This window comes from Berghia stephanieae, chromosome 2, assembly GCF_034508935.2.
Source record: "Berghia stephanieae isolate SIO BIC M18660-M18661 chromosome 2, UCSD_Bste_1.3, whole genome shotgun sequence".
In the NCBI taxonomy this organism is placed as follows: domain Eukaryota; kingdom Metazoa; phylum Mollusca; class Gastropoda; order Nudibranchia; family Aeolidiidae; genus Berghia; species Berghia stephanieae.
The window spans coordinates 109,737,936-109,762,293 of record NC_088361.1 but is presented as its reverse complement, the minus strand read 5'-3'; the positions used below and the strand labels follow the sequence as shown (position 1 = coordinate 109,762,293).

Sequence of the window (24,358 nt, the reverse complement as noted above, 5' to 3'; positions counted from 1 at the left end):
ATGAATCGTGTTTGTCTTTGGTATTGGGCGATTCTGTGATGTTATCAAAATATGTCAGCGATTTTAGAGAGAGTCTGGAGATTTCAGATCTCTCCATTGTTATTAAGTCATTCAGTTTTGATAACTGGCATATCTGCTTGGCAAAGACACCCGAATCGAATCACCCCTTACCCTATCTCGGTTTCAAGAATTTAAATGGATAATGGTGTTTCCTTTGTTTAGTTTGTTCGTGGAAGCATGATTGGGTATACAATTAAACGATTTCCAACACTGTTCTGCCCGTGGCTTAGACATACGTTGTCTTGTTTTGTAAGAAGGTCAAACGACGCTGAGCATAAATGGTGATGAAAATGAGTTAAAATGATGGTAAAAATCAAGCCTAGTCTTCTGTTTTGTCAAAAACTTTAATTAGACATATAACCCAAACCGTCGACTCAGGTATGAATTGATCCCCAGTCGGCTGTACAAGACAGAACACCCAATTTTGGCCAAAATACTTTAATTTCAGATTATAGGGAAGTTTCAGATTCAAAACCTTTTAACAAGTTAGGATTATCTGTCTCACGGTTTATGAAATAAAAGCTTGTGTTTTGTTGTTGTTTGTTGGTTTGTTTTTCTATTGCACTAGCCTTGAAGACAAAAGTTACGCTATATAAATGATTTGCACTGCAGGAAATGGAAATGTGGATCCGTATTGAAATAAATGAATTTGATGTCATTTGGCTCTGTGTAATTGTTTGTCGACTGCCAGCGAGGTGATTAACTCTACCAAATTAACTCGGTCGATTTGCGCAATCGATATAATATACTATGGAAAGTAAATGGTTCGCATGCTTTTTTTTTTTTTTTTTTTTTTTAAAGAAAGTCCTCTAAAAACCACGCTAGGATGGTGAGCTACGAGAAGAGTCAAATTTAACCAACATTTGTTTGCGTATAAAAGGTCCATGGTGTGGAAGACGCGTCGTTGATAGTAATTGACAAAATAACTAGTTACCTGGACACAAATCCAACAAAGTCTGTCCATCTTCTCTTCGTTGATTTTTTCTCAGCTTTCAACGCAATTACAGCAAGAAATGAAGTGAGGAGGAAAGTGCCAGAAGACAACAAAGAATAAAAATTTCGCGGCGGCAATGGGGGCTCGAACTCAAGACCTTACTGGTACGACAACTCCGCCTGGCCGGGGAGAGCGTGACTCTACCGTATGAGCTATCCACGATCCTTAAAAAAGATCGCTTCTAACGCTAGTTCTGTTAGAGCCTTCTCTTCCTGACTTCTCGAGGTCACGGGTTCAAGACACACAAACGCTGCGAAGTTAGTTGACCAACTTCTTCTTCTTCTAGGTTCCATGCCTGGTCCAGGCTTCGGATACTGCATGAATTATCTCTCTCCATTCCTCCCTGTCTCTTGCCTTTTCAAACAGCTCTTGGATTGTTAGGCTGGTGAAGCCCTTCAGTTGGTCTATGAGTGTTTTTCTTTGTCTCCCCCGGGCGCGTTTACCAGGTATTTTTCCACAACTTGCCAGGTATTCATTCTTATCTTTCCTTACTATGTGTCCGAAAAAGGATAGTTGTCGATCCACTATTAAGGGCATTAGTTTCCTTTGTTGGTATGTTTGTTTTAGCACTTCTTCGTTCGTTTTGTGTGCAGTATACGATATTCTCTGCATCCTTCTCAAGCACCACATTTCAAAAGCTTCAATGTTCTTTTGTGTTTCTGCATTTGTAGTCCAGCTTTCGCATCCGTATAACAAGATTGGCCACACGTAGCACTTCAAGACTCGGAATCTAATCCCGAACGACATCTGTTTGTTTTTCAAAATGTTTCCCAGGTCCATGAAGGCCTGTTTGGCTTGAGTTATTCTTGCTCGTATGTCTCGGTTACATCTTCCATCTGTTGTCACTATTGAACCTAGGTATTTAAAACTTTCTACGTTGGTAAGTTGCTCGCCGTGAATCGTTATATTGCAGGTGTTGTTGTTTTCGGGGTTTTTCTGTATTACCATGCATTCCGTTTTGGTGATATTCACTTCCATTCCCTTGGCTTCACTATCTACTACCACTTTGTCAACAATCTTTTGAAGTTGGATTTCTGATGTTGCAATGAGTACCGTATCGTCTGCGTATCTTATATTATTTATGTTGTGACCTCCCACTTTTATTCCCTCCATATTATTTATGCCCCTCATGATTGTTTCTTGGTATAGATTAAACAGATCTGGTGAGGCAACACACCCTTGACGGACTCCTTTCTTAATAGGAATGGAATTTCCTGTAGAGTTTCCGATTTTGATAGATGCCTGCTGGGTGTAGTATAATGTTTGCATGAGTCTGAGGTCTTTCTCATCAGCGCCAATGGAGTGCAGTTGTTTTAGTATTTCTTCGTGGCGTACTCTATCAAAAGCTTTTTTGTAGTCGACAAAACAGAGGTATAGTGGGGTCTGAACCTGTATAGCTCTTTCACTTAAAACACGGAGGAGGTATATTGCGTTCCTTGTCCCTCTGTCAGGTTGGAATCCATATTGTTCTTCTGCGATTTCGGGGTTAATCTTATTCCTTAGCCTGTTGATAATTATACGCAACAGTATTTTGTTGATGTGGCTTATTAAACTTATAGTTCTAAAATTTTCGCATCTGACTGCACCTGCTTTCTTTGGTATTGCTATGAAAATAGAGTTACAGAGATCTTCTGGAATTTTCCCAGTATTGTATATATTGTTGAATAATATGTGAAGTTCATCAATTGCTAGATCTCCTAGGCTTTTTAATACCTCTACAGATATTTCATCAGGGCCTGTTGCTTTACCATCCCTCATTCGTTCCATGGCATGTTCAATTTCACTTTTGGTGATGTTTGGTCCGCTTAATGGTTCTTTGAATTTCAGTGGTGGTTCATTTCTATTTGGATCATTGTACAGTTCGCCTATGTATTCTACCCATCGGCTTTCTATATGTTGTTCTTCAAATAGCAGTTCCCCTTGTTTGTTTTGGATACAACTTCCTGCTGCTTTGCTTTTCCTTTTCCCTGATAGTTCTTTTATTCTTTGGTGAGCTTGTTGGGGTTGGGTTTGTATTCTCTTTCGATTTCGCAGCATTTCCAGTCTAGATAGTTCTCGTGTGCCTCGATGCATTTGGATTTAATGTGGTTGTTCAATGTTTGGTATTCTGCAGACCCTCTGTTGCATTTTCGTCTTTCTTCAAATAGGTTTAGAATTTCATTTGTCATCCATTCCTTTTTGCTGTTTATTTGAGCTATTGGTAAATGCTTTTCTGCAGTTGCTTTGACACACTTTTGGAATATATCAAATTGTTTTTCACATTTTTCATTATCAGGTTCACTTTGGCTTTGTATCATGAGTGCATTTTCAAATTCTTCTCTCATTTTTGTTTGTATGCCATTGTCTTTGCATAACCTGTAATCCCTCTTTATTCTACCAGCTGTTCTCTGAATAGCTTTAAACTTTATCCTTATTGTACAAACAACTGGGACATGGTCACTGTCTACATCGGCGCCTGGGTAGGTTTTGCAATTTAATATGCCATTTCTGAATCTTGATGATACTGCTATAAAGTCTATCTGGTTCCTTGCTCTGTCCCCTGGTGATTGCCATGTCCAGGTTCTTCTTGGGTGTTGTTGAAACCAGGTGTTTGAAATCATTAATTTATTTGTTCTACACCAATCTGCCCAGATGTTTCCTCGTTCATTTCTGTCTCCGAGTCCATGTGGTCCGATTATGTCACCATCTCTGCCTCTGCCAATCTTAGCATTTAGGTCCCCCATTACCATAAGGACTTCTTGTGATTTACACATTCGTTTTGCTTTGTCTAGTGAATGGTAAAACTCTGTCATATCTGCATCTGTCGCCTCTTCTGTTGGTGCATAAACTTGAATAATATTGGTGTCAACTACAGGTCCTCTTAGCTTAACCAGCAAAACTCTGTCTGAGATTGCTACGTGCCCTTTGTAAAATTTGGTTGATTTTTGGTCTAAGATCATCCCTACTCCTTTTTGGAAAGAGGTTCCACCACTCCATATGATCTTATATGTCATGTTGTTTTCTTGTTTTGACATGGTTCCCTGCTCTTTCCATCTCATCTCTGCCAGGCCAAGAATATTTATTTGGAGCCGTTTCATTTCTTTCAGAATGTTGTTTAGTTTTCCTTTTTGGGCACAGGTCCTGACATTCCATGTCCCAATTTTGGTTTTGTCACATTTGTTAAATTTATTTCGCCTAGTAACTGGCTGACGGTTCGGTGTGACCTGACGAACATCACGCTCCCAACCGAGCGAGGCAGCAGTCTTCCGTGAAAACATGCTCCCCTTTACGCTGTCACCGTTTAACTTTTTGGACTTATTCATGCAGTTAACTCGGCAAAGTTACAAGAATGGTTTGCCATTGCCTATTCTTGTCGCCCTCTGCAGTTGGCCAGCTTGACCTGTTACCGTTCGACACCACGAGGAGGTTGCAGTAGGGCTTGATGATGATCTATCTTTGCAGACTTGGCATCATCCATTTGTCGAACAGTTGACCAACATTTAAGCTTAATAGCCAATATTCTCAATACAAACATGTAACGTGGAAACAATTGAGACATTGAGTATGCTCCGATATTCGGGGTGACTTTTTAATTCAGAAAAGTGAGTGGGGCAGGCACTTATGTTGATAACAAACGGAAATGAAGTGAGTAGGAAAGTGCCAGAAGACCATAGAGAATAAAAATTTCGCGGCGGCGATGGGGGCTCGAACCCGCGACCTTACTGGTACGTTGTATCACACTTAAAATACCTGGGTGTCTACATTGACAATAACTTGAAATTTTAATGACATGTTGACCATAATATGTGCAAAAGAGTAAACCACAGCACATATATTTTAAGAAAACTGAACGCTTTTAACGTAGGCCGGTCAACAATGACCACCATTTACAAATGGCTCAGCGGTACGGTCTTTGCTTCGTACCCGAAAGGTACCGAGTTCGATTACTCGCCGCTGCGTTGTGTGGCCTCGAGCACGTCACCTCGCCCTAGCTCAATTTGCGGCGCTGCACTGCGGCTGACGCCTGGGTTATTCCAGTCTTCCTTTGGAATAGACCCAAGAGACGAATTTCCCCTATGGGATGAATAAAGGGAATTTTATTAATTTTTTATTTTTATTTATCATCATCATCATCATCATCATCATCATCATCATCATCATCATCATCATCATACATTTTCTCCGTGATAGACATCATCATTATCACCACCGTCATCATCTTGATGATTATTTGTTTTGTTATTTTCTATTCATGTTTGCTTCTCTGTTGTGAAGTAATATTTGTTTCTACTTTATTGAGGACTTATATTCAAGAGTCAATTGTGCGTGTGAGTGGTTGTGTGTGCGTGTGTATGTAGCCTACGTGAGTGTGGGGTGTGTACGTTATTTGCCGACTATTACTATCATTAATTGGCACCAATGTGAACCAAAATGAATTTCCATTTCCTTGGACAATAAGGTCCTATTATTCTATGTATACGTCGAATTCAACAAAATTTAAAAAAATAATTAGGGCGTATCTTAATTTATATACAGATTTCTATTACACATATTCATCTGAAAAATTGTGCATGATGTAGTGCCCAAGACTATAAAGAAAAGAAAAGATCACCTATTCTCCTCCCAAAACAAAACTAAAAAAAAAAACAACAAAAAACAAAACAAAGCAATAAGACAAAACAAAAAACAACAAACAAATAAAAAAAACCAAACAAATAAGAAACACACACAAAAACAAAAAACAAAAACAAACCCCACCAACTTCATGCACACGTATATACACCCAGAATCATAACAAACAAAGCAAAATAAAAACAACCAAACAAAACCAAAGACGAACAAACAAACATATCAAAACAAAACAGAACATTGTCGCTTGTGGTATTCTGTTGGCGACAGGACTCGATTAAATTTAAATTTACGATATTAAGTTTATTACCCCTACTCTGGTACTCATTCCAGGTACGCAGTGCAATGTCAAGATTTTCAACTTGGGATGAGGTCAAGGGTGTGATGCCTGTTTGGCTTTGTGCTTTATCTTACTTAGCTACTGCACAGGCTTATGCAATGTTTCATCATTTTATAGCTTTTAAAAACAGAGCCGCTATACACTTTCTCATAGTCATAAAGCCTAACGTCTAGTTATGGCTCTTTACTTGACATCTCTGTATTATCATGCAGTATTGTAATTCAGTGATCATTGACCTTTCTTTTTGGACCTCATTGAGAATTATTACCTGCCGATTCTAGATCTAATGAATGAACTGACCTTGACTGTCACAGTGCCGCATTGACACAAATCACAAATCTACCACACACAACGTCCGCGTCAAGTTTGTTTACGTTTTCTACTTGTATAGACCCAACCATCCATTGCCACATCAGATATTTGTTCAATTTAGTGTATCAAATCGTTCCCATTAAAACGTCTCAGTATGGCATCGCTTCTAGTAAATAAGAAGCCGGGTCCTTGTAAGAGAAAGACCAAACCAGTATTCATGGAACCTGTTGACCAGTCAATGGTAAGTAGAAAATTGTTTTTATTTTGGTGTATTTATCGTGGGAAGCGATTAGCTTAGCTACTTAAAACAAATATAAATAAATGTCATCACTGTGTCGGCGAACACAGTAGACTCAGTAGAACACACCGCACACGCGTAATTTCCAAAAATCAGTCCATTTTTATTTATCAACTGCCGTAGGCCGTAGACTAGAGATGTGTCTAGAAATGTCTCTGATTATATTCAATAATTTGTATTCCAAACAAAAAGGAATTGATATTTTGAGTACGATTAATTGCTGCGATACAAGGACAAGAGAAATAAGAAATTAATGGAACTATTGGGGCCGGTATCAATACTGCAATCGAGGGGAGTCTTTCCACAAGTTCCTAGCAGTGAAGGGCAAAAGTTCCGTGGGGAAAAAAATAATACAAAAAAGACCCCCCCCCCCTTCCCGAACCCCATTCCCCCATCCTTTATATTGATATTGTCAATAATTGATATAAATAATATAATAAATAACAAAAAAATATATATAAAATATTAAGAGAAAATTAAATAACAAAGCGAAGTTGGTGCTAGGTACTTGCGCAAAAACTAAAACAACCCAATAGAGTTTATTTAAAAAACAAAAGCGTCAATTATTGGTCAAGAAAGGTCTCTAAGTACGCTCTCTCTCTCTCTCTCTCTCTCTCTCTCTCTCCTCTCTCTCTCTCTCTCTCTCTCTCTCCTCTCTCTCTCTCTCTCTCCTCTCCTCTCTCTCTCTCTCTCCCTCTCTCTCTCTCTCTCTCTCTCTCTCTCTCTCTCTCTCTCTCTCTCATTTCTTCTCCTCCTCTTCTTCTTCTCCTCTTCTTCTTCTTCTTCTTCTTCTTCTTCTTCTTCTTCTTCTTCTTCTTCTTCTTCTGTCTTCTTCTTCTTTGCTGCCAATGCCTTTGTGATTAGGACAAATGCTGTTTATTTTTTCATAAATAATTACCAGTCATATGAATTGTTCATTGTTTATCCAAGAAATGATATTATCCGCAGTCTGATCCAGTCTTTGGTGGTCTTGGGTCAAAAACCTCATTTGTTTTGTTGTCCTCTATGATGGTGCAGCATTGTTTGTGATTTTTTGGTAGTGTGTTTACAGATGAACATAATGTTATTTTATGTTGTAAAGGGTAGATACTTTGGTGATATTTTCTTCTAGGTTGTTAAATCTCAAGTTTATTCATATCTTGCATAATGTGAGTACGTATTTGTGATCCAATGTGCAGAAAGTCATTGAACTCTTTCCGTGTTTAATCTTCCTTAAATGAGACCGATCACCTCAAAACCGTTTTATGTCAGGATAGGTTCGATGGTAATAAGAGACTTGTGCCGTTTGTTTTCTCAAGAAGTCAGAATCTAAATTCTGAGGGAATCGAAAAGTAAATATCATCGTGATCATACAGCTATGTGGTCTTGTGGTATGCCACTTGCCTTCAGAACGGAAGGTCCAGGGTTTGAGTCCAGTTCTGAGGGGCACATAGTTGAGTTCTTGGAAAAGGCTCTTTACTCACATTCTCTCACCGTACTCGGGTGTAAAATACCTGGAGTACCCGGCCTTTAACAATGTTTTCTCTGTCCGAAATAAAAATTGTAATATTGCCTAACAGGCATCATGTTTCGTGCTAAATGTTAAGCATTGCTGTTGGCTCAGGACCCCTTGTAAAACACTTTGAGCACGTTTAGCGGTTGTTATGCTATATAAATGCTCGAGTTAAAAAAACAAAAAAAAAACAAAACAAAAACAACTTTAGATTCATTTTTGGTTATCGAGATCATCTTGACATAATGTTGAAGTAAAGGGTGCGGTCTATATATATACAGTAAAATTACTTTAAACCGAAAGAAGCTAAACCGAAAAATACCTTAAACCGCAAAGAATTTAATAAATTGTACTAGTTTCTACATTATCTTTGTACTAATTCTTACGATGAACCGAAATACTTCTAAGAAGGACTTTCTTTAAACCGAAACAACTTGAGAGCACCTTCCCTTTCTCTCTCTCTCTATTCTTCTTCAAAAATTCGGGAAGGTGGCCCCACATAATAATGCCCGGCGACATTAAAACAAAGAGCGTAAGTATAAGATGAGGGTGAGGGGTGGGGGGTAGGCAAACACTTCAATCACTGCACTTGGGTTTGGCCAGCACCACGATCGCAGACTGGAAAAGGAAGACAACGGGTGACTGGCAGGCGAAAAATGAGGAAAGAGGGGGAGTTGGGGTGTAGATGTGTGTTGATGCTTTGGAACTGACTGGATTTTCAACACGACAATAAGGAGGGGGGGGGGGATAGACAACTTACCATTGACATGCCATTTCATTTCCACTTTGATTGAATGTGTGTGAGAGAGGGGGGGGGGGTTCTATGTAATTAGGCCTTTGAACCTAATGGCTTTTCAACAAAAGAGAGGTGTGTAGTAGACAGCTAAGCATTGACACGCCTTTTCATTTCCATTTCACTTCACCTCTGAGTAGCTGCGCGTCATTCATGATCAATTATCGCACAAGAACTTTCGATCTTATTTTAGCTTTACATTTTACTAAAAGATGTCTAAAAGAAAGCACTGTGCTTACACGTTGGATTTTAAAATTAAAATACTATGTGAAGTCGATGAAAAAAAGTTGATCAAGACGGAGATATGTAAAAAACACGGCATCCCGACCTCAACTCTTTCAACAATTTTGAATTGAAAACGAAAACTCCCAAAAATATTTTAAAAACACACCCCCCAAAAAAAAATAATACTAACATAAAAAAAATAAAAAAATTATGATTTTTAAAATGGTTACGAAGACGGCATTTATTCAACCACTACATTTAACGGGAAACCCATGATACGATTAAATGAGCAAATTTCTTAAATCGTTACTACCCTTGAAAAACATCGCAAAACGGGAACTTGCTTTAAACCAAAATGTCTTTAAACCGAAATGGTTTAGAAGGTCCCCAAAATTTCGGTTTAAAGTAATTCTACTGTATATAGTCATAAATGGATTAGGGATTCCACAATAGACTTAGGTACTTATGTTCATTTTTATTTGGTTGTTTCTTTTCATGTCTTTACTGAGGGGGACTCAGGAGTGAGGGGTTCCAATAATCAAATAACTATCCTCACAAAGTTTAGCCTTTTTACTGTTACTAAAACTTTAAACAATTAAGCAAATGCGAGTCATCAACTCCTCATTATCCAAAGACTGAAGGTTTATTATCGGTCTTTACTTCTCCCTTTAATCAAAGTCTTTGCTGATCTGAAAAGACAAAAAGAGATGGGACCACATGGACTCCTCACGTACACAATATACAAACACATTTGTTTGTTATTGTCTAGCCAACACTCTGATGGTGTTTAAATTGAGCTTTATATAGCGCAATATCCACAAAATGTGCTCAAAGCGCTTTACAAGGGGCCCCTGGCCAACAGCAAGATTTAACATGAAGGACGGGACATGCCGCCTGTTAGGCGATATTACAATTTTTCGGACAAAGACAACGCTGTTAACGACCAGGTACTCATTTTGCACCTGAGTACAGTGAGAGAATGTGAGTAAAGAGCCTTTTCCAAGGACTCAACTATGCGCCGAGCGCGAGGCTCGAACCCAGGACCTTCCGATCCGAAAGCGAGTGTCATACCACTAGACCACATAGCCAGACATACTTATTCATGACTACACAAAGATATCAGTTTGTTGTTTGTTGCATTGTATTGTGATGTCAGGGCACCCACACATTCAGAATGGAACACTTATCAACATACATATTTTATTTTATTCTGTACTGGATCAGTAATGTTGATTATAGGATTGGGTGCTCGTGACATCATATTATAACATTGATGTTCTTCCTTTTTTATATTTATAATTAGATGGTATATGTTGTAAATGAAATTTGATCATTAGTTCTCTCTCTCTCTCTCGCTATCTATCTATCTATCTATCTATCTATCTATCTATCTATCTATCTATCTATCTATCTATCTATCTATGGGCATTGCACCTCTGAAGGAATAATTTCACCACATTTATGTAGCTCTTTCTATCTACTCTATATATAATGTGCTGAATTCACTTTACCATAGTGTTTCAATGATGTCCCCATAGTGATAGTGCGTTATGCTCGAGCACTGCACTGTACCCTCCTGTCGATTTCCGCAACCCACTAAGAGCTGTGGAGTCATTTGTGAACCGCTTTGACTTTGTCGTCACCAAAATTAGGAACTCACATTTTCTGTATTTTATTTTCAATGAAAATATAGAATTTAAAATGAAATTTCAAAAGTGCAAAATATGCCCGAGCCCACCTTTTAAACTATCTAAAATGTTTTCAAAACCGGTTTGAATTTTTTCATGTCTTGCATGCAAAGTATCTTTTAACTATTTTTTGCTTTGTTATCACATTATGAATGATCTGACCCCCTAAGTATAATATAGACTAGTGGACAAATTTGATTTGTGCAGCAAGAATGGAAGAGTAAGGAAGCTTTTATATAGCACAATATCCACTAAACATGCTCAAAGTGCTTTACAACGGGTCCCTGGCCAACAGCAACACTTAACAGTAGGACGGGACATGATGCCTGTCAGGCAATATTACAAATTTTTTTTTGGACAGAGACAACGCTTAAATGGCCAGGTACTCATTTTACACCTGAGTAGATGAGAGAATGTGAGTAAAGAGCCTTTTCCAAGGACCAATATGCCTGAGGAGGCTCAAACACAGGACCTTCAGATCCGAAAGCGAGTGTCATACCACAAGACCACATAGCCGCACAAATTAAATTGAATTAAGTTAAATTAAAATTAGTAAGTCCCCTACACAGTTTTATTCAACTACCATTGTAAAATAGAGGAAACAAAAAATCAGTAACTTTAACAATAGTCCCTATAATTTGTCTCAGAAATGATGGAGTAAACGTAACAAGAGCCAAATACTGATATAGTCAGTGTTAGGTTTGAGTGAAAGTACTTTAGGATTAGTGGATTAGAAGAATGAAGTTTTGGCAACCTTTGTATCTCTAGAGTCTTTGTGTGTCAGGCAATATCTGTACGGACTGAATTGTCATGACAAAGAGAGATAGGTGGTCTTGTGGTATGACACTCGCTTTCGGATCGGAAGATCTGGGTTCGAGCCTCGCTCAGCGCATAGTTGAGTCCTTGGAAAAGCCTCTTTACTCACATTGTCTCACCATACTCAGGTGTAAAATGAGTACCTGGCCGTTGTTGGTGTCAATAATAAGACTTGGTGTTCGTTTGTTGTGAATAAATTCTAACTCCACAAGTATAGGGTTAAAAATATCAACATGTAATTTTTAGGGGTCAGTCCTTACCTCTCAGCCTCCTCCAGCTTCCAGCTACCCTTTCTCATTACCCTCTCCAGAAAGAAGAGAGAGAACAAAAAAAAGCTAACAAAACAATTAAATATGATAAAATTAATTGAGAAAACAACAAAGATCACAAAATTGTACAATAAAAAAAAAAAGAAAAAGAACAACACCAAACACCCCCCCCCCCCCCCCACACACACACACTTATACACAGAGGGAGGGGTAGGGAGAAAGAGAGAGAGAGAGAGAGAGAGAGAGAGAGAGAGAGAGAGAGAGAGAGAGAGAGAGAGAGAGAGAGAGAGAGAGAGAGAGAGAACCATAAATCAATAATACATTTTTTTTAAATACTCATAAAACAATGTTAATAAACGTACCTAAACGGTTTTACAGATTCTCACACTCATGAACAAGTAGGACACCCTAATCTTCAGTGTCAGTGTCAACTCTTTTCCCTGTTTCTGAGATTCGAAATACATTTGACAACCCCCCCCCCCCCCCCCCCCCCCTGTAAAACTCAAGGGACGAATGTTGAAAATTGAAAACCACCTTTCCTGGTGTGCGTCGTTTCGTTTGCGATAGTGTTCTAGAAATTGGATTCAGTAGTCTGATGTCACGCCGCCCGGCAACGGCGGCCATCTTGGTTCTAAACAAACAAAAAAAATTACTTTATATTCTTCATGCTGGCTAGAACTTTTCATATGCCTTATGATCAGAATGTCTAAAAGTCAAAACATGATCAAATTTATGTGTTTTTTTTTTTTCATCTGGATACGCTTTTATGCTCGCCGGAGAAATATTTACTTCATACGGGCGTCCGCCATTGTTCCGATAGTTTAGAGCCAGTGTTACCATGCGTCATAAGGAAGGAATTGACGTTACGACTGTTGAAGAGTATTGGTGTTGGCTACTGAGTAATCAATCAATCACTGCATGACATAGTTTTGATTCCCGAAGAATGACAATCCTTGTTGGAGCCAAAAGGTAAAAAAAAAAAAAATAATAATTAAAAGACTGACCACCAAATTCTGGACAAGTATTTGTTGTCACTTGAGTCACTAGTGGAGTTTATCGGTCTTCTGGTCGCCCCCCCCCCCCCCCCCCCCCCCCCCCCCACACACACACACACACACACACACACACACACACACACACACACTCCGCTCTTTCCCCTTCGCAATCCGTCTGGCATTAGGCATTAGGTCACCGTCACCTCGAGGTCGCCGTAAATCGGGCGTGTGCATTCCAAGATGTTAAGAAAGAGACCGCTGGGTTGAAGGGGTTGCCAGTTTTATACAGTTACTGTGTCATGTCAGAGTCTATGCCGTATGTAGATAGTTCTCTGTAAAACACGTTTTTGTGTGTGTGTGTGTGTGTGTGCGGCTATGTGGTCTAGTGGTATGACACTCGCTTTCGGATCTTCCTGTGTCCTAGGTTCAAGCCTCCCGCTCGGCGCATAGTTGAGTCCTTGGAAAAGGCTCTTTACATGGGTGCCAGTTTTCCGGTTCATGCCGGAATTCCGGTTTCGCGATATCTCGAAGTCAAATACCTCCGGTTTCAGTGTTTTGAGTAAAGTAACCTACTAGCATCGGTAAAAATTTGAAAATGTTGAGGGAGTACCTCTGGTACTCTCTGTCTCTCTCTGTTCTTTGGCTCCCCTAGAGAGAGACAACTGCACTGTGAGTATTTCAATATGTATTATAAGTTGGTTTTAAAATCAAATTAATTTCCTCATTGTGTCAATATTTTGCTGTGCAATCATTAAATAATGGTATAAAAACGGTGATGAAATAAGAGTAAAGTTTAGGCCGCATTTTCAGTAGGAACATTTTCAGGTTTGGCAAAGTGTCGAGATTTTAGTTTCAGGTTTCAGCATTTCTTCCTGCTGGCACCCATGGCTCTTTACTCACATTCTCTCACCGTACTCTGGTGTAAAATGATTACCTGACCGTTAACAGCGGTGTCTTTGTCCGAAAAATTGTAATAACAGGTTCCATGTCCCATCCTACATGTTAAATGTTGCTGTTGACCAGGGACCCATTGTAAAGTGCTTTGAGCACATTTCGTGGATATTACGCTATATAAAGCTCAATTTGTAAACATTCTGGTCAGAAAAAAAATGTCCTTCAATTCCACTTAAAACAGACATAAATTGAGCGCCATAAACACTAAATGTGCTCAAAGCGCTTTACAAGGGGTCCCTGGTCAACAGCAACATTTAACATGTAGACGGACATGACGCCTGTTAGGCGATATACAATTTTTCGAACAAAGACACCGCTGTTAACGGCCAGGTGCTCATTTTACACCTGAGTACTGTGAGAGAATGTGAGTAAAGAGCCTTTTCCAAGGACTCAACTATGCACCGAGCGCGAGGCTCGAACCCTGGACCGTCCGATCCGAAAGCGAGTGTCATACCACTAGACCACATAGCCGCACATGCCTACTATCTACTACGAAAAAATCGTATAATTCCGACATTTTGGCTCCAATTTTAAAAGCTCATGAGCATCTCTAACTTCGTTGAAACTTATTGAAAATGAACGTTGATTCCAGACCGAGTGCAAAATTTAAAGGATTTTGAAATGTTATAATTTTGATCCTTGTGAGGCAAAAAAAAATAATAAATTGTTGGTCCATAAAGTTAGCTATATCGATTTCTATTTCCTTAAAACTACGAATTTTAAAGTATTCAAATATAACTAGGATTTTTGAAAATCTAAAAATTCATAATTTTTAGGAGACAAAAATATCTCGACTTCACCCGGGATCGATCTTGGTCCCTTTGCGTGTGAAGCGATTGCTCTATCAACTGAGCTAACGGGACCCCCATTATAATTGAAGAAGACGAAGGAGATGTATGACAGGGGCTCATGGTTTGAAGGTAAGGATGTCCATTGTCGCCCTTTGAGGGTTAATACCAGCAGATTTTCGGGTCCCCAATAGATAGTTCGAAGATGACGTCACTCATGTCTTTGTTATTTTTTTTTTTGCCATCCGCGTTTATGAGTAATTCTCGCTAAACTGTATTAACCTGACTATAAACGTTCATGGTTACACACAGTTTTGTGTGTTGGTCCGTTATACTTCCGGATGGCAATGTTATGAGCTTCTTATCCAAGCGCATACTATCTATTGACTTACCTAAGCACAGCCCCGGGGTTCCTTCCTTCCTCTTCGATCGACGATTGAATTATTTTGTCACGTCTCTGAATATTCCTATTGATTTCCTATTTATTGGGATTTTCTATGTAGGGTGTGAACTGTAGTGTTACGTAGTGTGTAGTTAATGTGTAGTTAATTGGCTTGTTGAAAAAAAAAATGATTTTAATGTTGTAAATAGTGTTTTTGTGTGTGTATGTATGTGTGTATGTGTGTATGTATGTATGTATGTATGTATGTATGTATGTATGTATGTATGTATGTATGTATGTATGTATGTATGTTGTGTTGGTATGTATGTATGTATGTTGTATGTATGTATGTATGTATGTAGATGTATGTATGTATGTATGTATGTAGTGTATGTATGTAGTATGTATGTATTATGTGTATGTATGTATGTATGTATGTATGTATGTATGTATGTATGTATGTATGTATGTATGTGTAATGTATGTATGTATGTATGTATGTTTATGTATGTATGTATGGTATGTATTGTTGTTGTTGTTTGTTTGTATGTATGTATATATGTATGTGCTTGTTTTAGTTCTGTTATTCTATTATTTGATTGCAATGCGTTTTCCAGCGTCATTATTTTGTTCTTTGCGCTCTGTTCGCATTTTTAGAAGTCTCTCCCTCCCTCCCTCTCTCTCTCTCTCTCTCTCTCTCTCTCTCACATTCACACACACACACACACACACACACACACACACACATACACACACACAGACAAAATCTTTTCTCGAGTTTATATTCAAACTGCTTAATTTGGCCTTTGACGTGACCCGTGCTTTATCTCCAGTCAGAGCCAGGGATTCGATAATGCCTCTTTTTTCCCCCTATTTCTGGACCCATCCTCGAGTTGTGCGACTATAATGTAGTCTTTGTGGTATGGCACTCGCCTTCGGATCGGATATGCTGGGTTCGAGCCCCGCGCTGAGCGGCGCATAGTCGAGTCCTTGGAAAACGTTCTCACATTATCTCACCGTACTCAAGTGTAAAATGAGCACCTGGCCGTTAAAAGACGTTGTTTCTGTTGGGGGAAAATTGTAATAATATCGCCTTACAGGCACTGTGTCTTTTTCTACACGTTATGTGTTGCTATTGGCCGGGGACCGTTTGTAAAGCGCTTTGAGCACGTTTATTTGATATTGCGCTCTATAAAAGCTCACGTTTTCCTCCAGTTGATAAATAAATACAATAACTTGAGCATTTATATAGCGCAATGCACGTGCTCAAAGCCCTTTATAAGAAGTCCCTAGCCAACACCACCACGCCATTTACTCAGTTTTACTCTTGAGTACGGCGAGATAATGTGAGTAAAGGACTCAACTATGCGCTGCTCAGAGCAGTACTCGGGATTCGGGACCTTCCGGTACGAAGGCGAGTGTACACCACTAAGGCCCATAGCCGCATACTCGACCCCATAGCCGCAAAGGTCGACCCCATAGCCGTATAGTCGACCCCATAGCCGTATAGTCGACTCCATAGCCGCATAGTCGACCCCATTGCCGCATAGTCGACCCAGTAGCCGCATAGTCGTCCCCATAGCCGCATAGTCGACCCCATAGCCGCATAGTCGACCCCATAGCTGTATAGTCGACCCCATAGCCGTATAGTCGACCCCATAGCCGCATAGTCGACTCCATAGCCGTATAGTCGACCCCATAGCCGCATAGTCGACTCCATAGCCGTATAGTCGACTCCATAGCCGTATAGTCGACCCCATAGCCGTATAGTCGACTCCATAGCCGTATAGTCGACTCCATAGCCGTATAGTCGACTCCATAGCCGTATAGTCGACTCCATAGCCGTATAGTCGACCCCATAGCCGTATAGTCGACCCCATAGCCGCATAGTCGACTCCATAGCCGTATAGTCGACTCCATAGCCGTATAGTCGACTCCATAGCCGTATAGTCGACCCCATAGCCGCATAGTCGACTCCATAGCCGTATAGTCGACTCCATAGCCGTATAATCGACCCCATAGCCGCATAGTCGACTCCATAGCCGCATAGTCGACCCCATAGCCGCATAGTCGACTCCATAGCCGCATAGTCGACCCCATAGCCGCATAGTCGACTCCATAGCCGTATAGTCGACCCCATAGCCGCATAGGCGACCCCATACCTGTATAGTCGACCCCATAGCCGTATAGTCGACTCCATAGCCGTATAGTCGACTCCATAGCCGTATAGTCGACTCCATAGCCGTATAGTCGACCCCATAGCCGTATAGTCGACCCCATAGCCGTATAGTCGACCCCATAGCCGCATAGTCGACTCCATAGCCGTATAGTCGACTCCATTGCCGTATAGTCGACACAATAGCCGCATAGTCGACCCCATAGCCGTATAGTCGACCCCATAGCCGCATAGTCGACTCCATAGCCGTATAGTCGACCCCATAGCCGCAAAGTTCGACCCCATAGCCGAATGGTCCTACCTTACAATTTCGTTTTAGTCTTAAAACTTTATCTTTATCATCTGATAGAGTGAAATGTTCTGGTCTGGGCGACGCATAGTGGATTCCTTGAAAAAAGGCTATTTATTGACATTCTCTCATCGTACTCTGGTGCGAAATGAGTACCTGGCCATTAACAGCATTGTCTGTCCGAAAAATTGCAATATCGTGCCAACTGGTGTCGTGTCTCTCGTCTTATATGTTAAGTGTTGCTGTTGGCTAAGGGCCAACATGTAAAGCTCCTTGAGCACGTTTAGTGTATATTGCCCTATATATTATAAGCTCAGGTTTATTAATTAATTAATTAATTAATTAATTAATTTATTTATTATTATTATTATTATTATTATTATTATTATTATTATTATTATTATTATTATTATTATTATTATTATATTATTATTATTATTATTATTATTATTATTATTATTATTATTATTATTATTAGTATTAGTATTATTAATTTAAAAAATTTTTTTTTTTTTTTTTTTTGGGTTTTTTTTTTTTTTTTTTTTTTTTTTTTGTTTGTTTTTTTTTTGTTTTTGTTTTGTTTTGTTTTGATTAGGCGCTGGTGATCAATAGGTGTTGTAGGCTCTGAACTCTAATTAAATTTGATACGTTTTTCATACATAATGTGTGTTGTTTATCTACCGTCTGTCTTTCTCCCTTGGCGCTAATTACTGTATCTGCAATTTTCGAAAACCTATCCAACTTAATTGTTCGTTCATTCGGGCAAACTAACCCGCCGTAATCACACACACACACACACACACACACACACACACACACACACACACATGCACCTACCTATGTATTTTTAACAGTGTCAGTCTGACCACACAACCGGACGGACTCGGTCAAGCAACCCCCCCCCCCCACCCCACACCTTTTTTTTTTTCTTCTTTTTTGGCTTAGGGCAAGCACTGCCCCCCCCCCCTCCCCTACACACGCACACACACACACACACACACACACACACACACACACTTGTACTTTTTTGGGTTAGATCATAGAGAATACAAGACTAGAGACGACAACAGGTAGGAAAACGTCATCAAAAGTGGCTAATGAGAGGTCGAGCGCCGCCATTTTCTTTTTTATGCAACCAGGGACGCTATGCGATTTAATCTCTATATTATTATGAATGTCTTTGTCACTAAAACGTGGCTGTTGTGTGGTCTGCTCCTCCTAGTCTGTGGCTTAGATTGACTTGTGGACCTGCATGGGATAATCCCAAAGTCTACCCGTCATCATCGATCGCCAAGAGAAACAAACCACTGGACCTACTACCTACGACCTGTGCGTGTTAATCCTCTCGGCACTCGGTGGTGGAGCAACAGCAGCGACACTGGACCTCGGTGGGCCTTGGGTGGGGGCTTGATTGGCTTTCACTTTCACTCATAATTAATTATTAACGTACAACAAACGGTTCGATTTATTCTTTCCCTTTCTCTCACCGATGTAGATATTATATTATATTATATTGTGCACACGTTGTTTTCTGTGGATTTTGGAACTGTTGTGACTAGTGCCGTGTTGTGATCTTATGCTGTGCTGCTGATCATATTTAAAAAAATATATTAATGGATTTTGTACAAAATATATGACTATTACAGCTTCTATAGAGGATACAATTCGTTGCATACAACGTTTCGCATAAAATTATATATTTTCAGTCAACCCCCCCCCCCCCAAACATAAAAACAAAAACAAAATAAAAACAAACGAAACAACAAAAACAAACAAAAACAAAACTAAAACCAAAACAAGACCAAAAAACAAAAACAAAAAATACAAAAAAGTCAAAACAAAACAAGAAAGAAAAAAAAACTAACCAAAAAAAAAACAAAAAACAACAACAACAGAAAGACAAAGACAAAAAAAAAAAACAACAACAAACCTCCAACAAATAGATAAAAACAAAACAAAAACAAAAAACAAAAAACAAACAAAACGAACTCCCAACAGAAAAAAAAACAGAAACAAAAAAAAAAAACAAACAAATAAAAAACAAAACAAAAACAAAAGTAAAAACCCCAACAACAACCCAGAATAAGCAAACAAATCAAAGTAATCATAATAATAATGATAATAATAATAATAATAATAATAATAATAATAATAATAATAATAATAATAATAATAATAATAATAATCATAATAATGATAATAATAATAATAATAATAATTATAGTAATAATAGTAATAATAATAGTAATAATAATAATAATAATAATAATAATAATAATAATAATAATAATAATAATAATAATAATAATATTATGATAATAATAATAATAATAATAATAATAATAATAATAATAATAATAATAATAGTAATAGTAATAAAATACCATTTATAAAACACATTTGAAACTGGTGTATTATTGATTCCGAACCATTACCATTACCATTGTTGTTACGTAGTGTTGATTCTTTCTTGATGAAGCTGTTTTATACTTTTTTTACCAGTTAACTGCCGTACCCTGGAAAAACACCAGTTTTTTTTGAAAAATATTTGACCAGAAAACTCGTCCTTCAAATCTCAAATATCGATCGCATTAAATAACCGTCAACTTGGCGTCGATTTATTCGAAAGACGAGTTTTCTGGCCAAATTTTTATTTTTTGACTTGTTTTTTTGTTCTTTTTTTTCAGTGTGCGGCATTAACTTGTTTTTTGTTGTTATTTTTTTTTTTTTTGCTTTAAAAAAAAAAAAAAGTTGTCTTTTTTAGCATGTTTGGAAGATTCTGTGATCGGGCCACTTGGATACCATAATGTGTAGACGGGGCGTTTAACCAGTTCAATACCGTACTCTAGAAAATCACGTGTTTAAACATTTTGACCAGAAAACTCGTCCTTCAAATATCCAATCTATTTTAAATGACTCACCTCTTGGTAAAAAAAAACAAAACAAAAAACAAAAAACAACTCTCAAACCTGGGGCTTTAGTCAGGACCTTGCAAGGTCCAAGGGTTGAGCGCTTTTGCCAAGGTGAAGGTCATTTCAATCGATCGATATTTGAAGAATTTTCCTTCAAACAACATCGGTCGATATGTTAAGAAAATTTCCGGACTTGTCAACAATTTACAAACCTGAGACCATGGAATTTTCAGGTTTTGGTTTGAGACTAGTTTTTTTTTGTTTTGGGTTGCTGTTGTTGACAAATTAAGGGTCGTTTAATGAGAGCGATCTATATTCATGTTTTTGTCCAACCGAGTCATCAATCACGTGATTTGTTGCTGTCCAACGATTGGATGCTTCTGAACAAATGTAAACATGTTGCTTTGTTTATGAAAGTTGTAAACATACACATGTGTCAAACTGAACAAAATGACCAATCGTGATGTTAGATATTTCGAAAGCTGTGAGCACTTTTCACTATGTGGGTCACTTTGAGCACATTGTGCAATGTGACCAATGGCCTCGAGCACATGGAAAGTTAATATAGATCATGCCCATTGATCGATTTTGGGGTTGGTGTAAATTTTTTTCCCTGCTAAATTGAGAAATTAAAATAGTAAGCGTTTTGTCCGTGCATTTTCTTCCTTTTTACTGGCGCTGATATAACCTAAAAAAAAAACCCCAAAAAACTAGAGCTTTTATATAGTGCAATATCCACTAAGTGTGCTCAAAGCGCTTTACAAAGGGTCTCTGACCAACAGCAACATGTAACAAGTAGAACGAGACATGACGCCTGTTAGGCGATATTACAATTTTTATTCGGACAGAGACAACGCTGTTGACGACCAGGTACTCATTTTACACCTGAGTATGATGAGAGAATGTGAGTAAAGAGTCTTTTCTAAGGACTCAACTATGCGCCGAGCGATGCTCGAACCCAGGACCTTCCGATCCGAAAGCGAGTGTCATACCACAAGACCACATAGCCGCAAATGTGTTGCAAGCGCCGTAAAAACCCCTTAAAAACAAAACAAAACAAAACAAAACGGAAGGGGTGTCAACCCTTCGACAACCCCCACCCATCCTGGAGGACCAAGTGACCCAAAAATGGGGGAGTCCAAAATGCATAATGCAGATGATGTCACTCAGGCCTTTGTTATTGTTTTTGCCATCCGCGTTTGTGAGTTGTTCTCACTAAACTGTATTAACCAGACTATAAAAGTTCATGGTTACAGAGTTTGTGTGTTGGTCCGTTATACTTCCGGATGGCAATGTTGTGAACTTCTTGGCCAAGCGCATTCTATCTATATCATATACGTTCAAGGTTACATTTTTATGTGTTGGTTCGTTATATTTCCGGATGGTAATGTTGTGAGCTTCTAAGCCAAGCGCATACTATCTATATTTTGTTTTTGTTATCACTTTAGCCTAGTTTTTTTCCCCCGCTTGCCGGCCGTCCCTGCACACCACTCCTCCCCGCCCCTGCCCATCGATTACACTATAGATAGTATGCGCTTGGCTAAGAAGCTCATAACATTGCCACCCGGAAGTATAACGGACCAACACACAAAACGCTGTGTATCCATGAGCGTTTATAGTCAGTTAATACAGTTCAGTGAGCAGTACTCATAAACGCGGATGGCAAAAAACAATAACAAAGACCTGAGTGACGTCATCTTCGAACTATCTATAGATAGTATGCGCTTGGCTAAGAAGCTCATAACATTGCCATCCGGAAGTATAACGGACCAACACACAAACTCTGTGTAACCATGAACTTTTATAGTCTGGTTAATACAGTTGAGTGAGAACAACTCACAATCGCGGATGGCAAAAACAATAACAAAGGCCTGAGTTACGTCATCTTCGAACTATCTATACATTTTAACCGCTGAAGTTGTTTTTGTTCCATAACTTGGATAAAACCTTTGCACACGGGGTTCGGATCTATAGATAGTTCGAAGATGACGTCACTCAGGTCTTTGTTATTGTTTTTTGCCATCCGCGTTTATGAGTAATGCTCACTGAACTGTATTATCCTGACTATAAACGTTCATGGATACACACAGTTTTGTGTGTTGGTCCATTATACTTCCGTATGGCAATGTTATGAGCTTCTTAGCCAAGCGCATACTATCTATTCTCACTCTGATGTCACATGTTACCATTATCTCGAAGAGAGCTTCATCGAAAAAAAAAACAACCCCCGAGTCGTATCGCAGTTTTTGCTCCCCTTTAAAGATCGGTTGTCTTTAGTTTTGACTAGAGATGGCCCCTAACTTGATGACATTTTATATCTTGGATCAAGAAAGGGCCTATGAAATTTCAATTGGATTCAGTAGTCTGATGTCACGCCGCCAGGCAACGGCGGCCATTTTGGTTCTAAACAAAGAAAATCCTGACTTTTTATTCTTCATGCTGGCGAGAACTTTTCATTTGCCTTGTGATCAGAATGTGTAAAAGTCAAAACATGATCACATTTATGGGTTTTTTTTTTCTACACTTTTATGCTCGCCGGAGAAATATTTCATACGGCGTCGGCCATTGTTCCGATAGTTTAGAGCCAGTGTTACTAAGTTACCATGCGTCATTAGGAAGGAAGTGACGTTACGACTGTTGAAGAGTATTTAAGAAAATTACAAGACTTTCAGCTGGATTCATTTATTTGAAGAAAATCGCATTGAAAATAATCTGGCTGAGATACGTTCTTTGCCTTCTTGTGCGACTATGTCATCTTCACATCATTCGGATCGGAAAGTTCTGGGTTCGAGTCCCGTTTTGAGGGGCGCATAGTTGAGTCCTTGGAAAAGGCACTTTACTCACTTTCTCGACCACCGTAGTGTGGTGCAAAATGAGTACCTGGCCGTTAACAACGGAAACAGTTGTAATTTCGCCGAACAGGCGTCACGTCTCGTTCTTCATGTTAAGTGTTGCTTTTGGCTTGGGACTCTTAAAACGCGCGTTGAGCACGTTTAGTCGATATTGCAGTATAGATAGTATGCGCTTGTCTAAGAAGATCATAACATTGCCATCCGGAAGTATAACAGACCAACACACAAAACTGTGTGTATCCATGAACGTTTATAGTCAGGTTAATACAGTTCAGTGAGCATTACTCATAAACGCGGATGGCAAAAAACAATAACAAAGACCCGAGTGACGTCATCTTCGAACTATCTATATAATTTCTCAATTTTGTTTGTTTGTTTGTTTTGTTTTCTTTTGTTTTTTCTTCTTGTTTACTGAGCGATCTCTCTCGATAGTAAAGAAATATTAAGATGAATTGATTCGTTGTTTTGAACAAAACTATTTAGTTTCACAGTAAAAGGATTAGTTATTTATTTAGGTCGCTGCACCTCGACACACCACACTGTTTGCAGTAATGATTCTTGTGGGGGTGACGGTTCGTCCTTGACCTACTAACGACTACGTTGTTTTTGTATTATGTTGTCAGCTGTCAGGGACGGCTGGTAATAATGGGCAGGGTGGGCAAATACCAGCCTGTTTTTTCAAGTTATATGCTGTATTACCAGGTCTGAAATAATCAAATTTAAATTAGATAATTTCAAAAGTTACTACTTAAACTTTATACTTCGTACTGAAATCAATTTGTGTGTATTTTTGATAGATTGCGAATCACCATGCATCCCTTAATGCATAAACCAGGATACGCTCCTGTTCTTTTTTATCACCCCCCCCCCCCCCCAACCACTCCACTCCGCCCACATCGTCATCTCATCGTCTCGTCGCCTGACGGTGAACTAACTCCGATTTTTGCTGTCTGGCCTCTCTAGTACTAGGTCGGGCTAATTCAAATGAGCCCACCTTATTAACCAGTGAAAACTAAATAGAGATTTTGGCAAACGAACTTTTTCTTATTTATTGCCTTACTTGTGCTGGTACCATTGATGTAATGACTTTGGGAATGTTCCAGTATTGAATTAAA

The 24,358-nt window shown here is 38.9% G+C and overlaps 1 protein-coding gene across 1 annotated transcript in view; it reads left to right on the top strand.

Moving 5' to 3' along the window:
* The first annotated feature begins 6,029 nt into the window (after positions 1 to 6,029).
* The window catches only part of LOC144966223 (hexokinase-4-like), a 75,653-nt gene continuing 57,324 nt past the window's right edge, over positions 6,030 to 24,358 (top strand). The window contains exon 1 of the mRNA XM_078902401.1: positions 6,030 to 6,555. Within this exon, the coding sequence (XP_078758527.1) occupies positions 6,469 to 6,555 (87 nt within the window). The 5' untranslated portion in view covers positions 6,030 to 6,468. The remainder of the gene's footprint in view (positions 6,556 to 24,358) is intronic.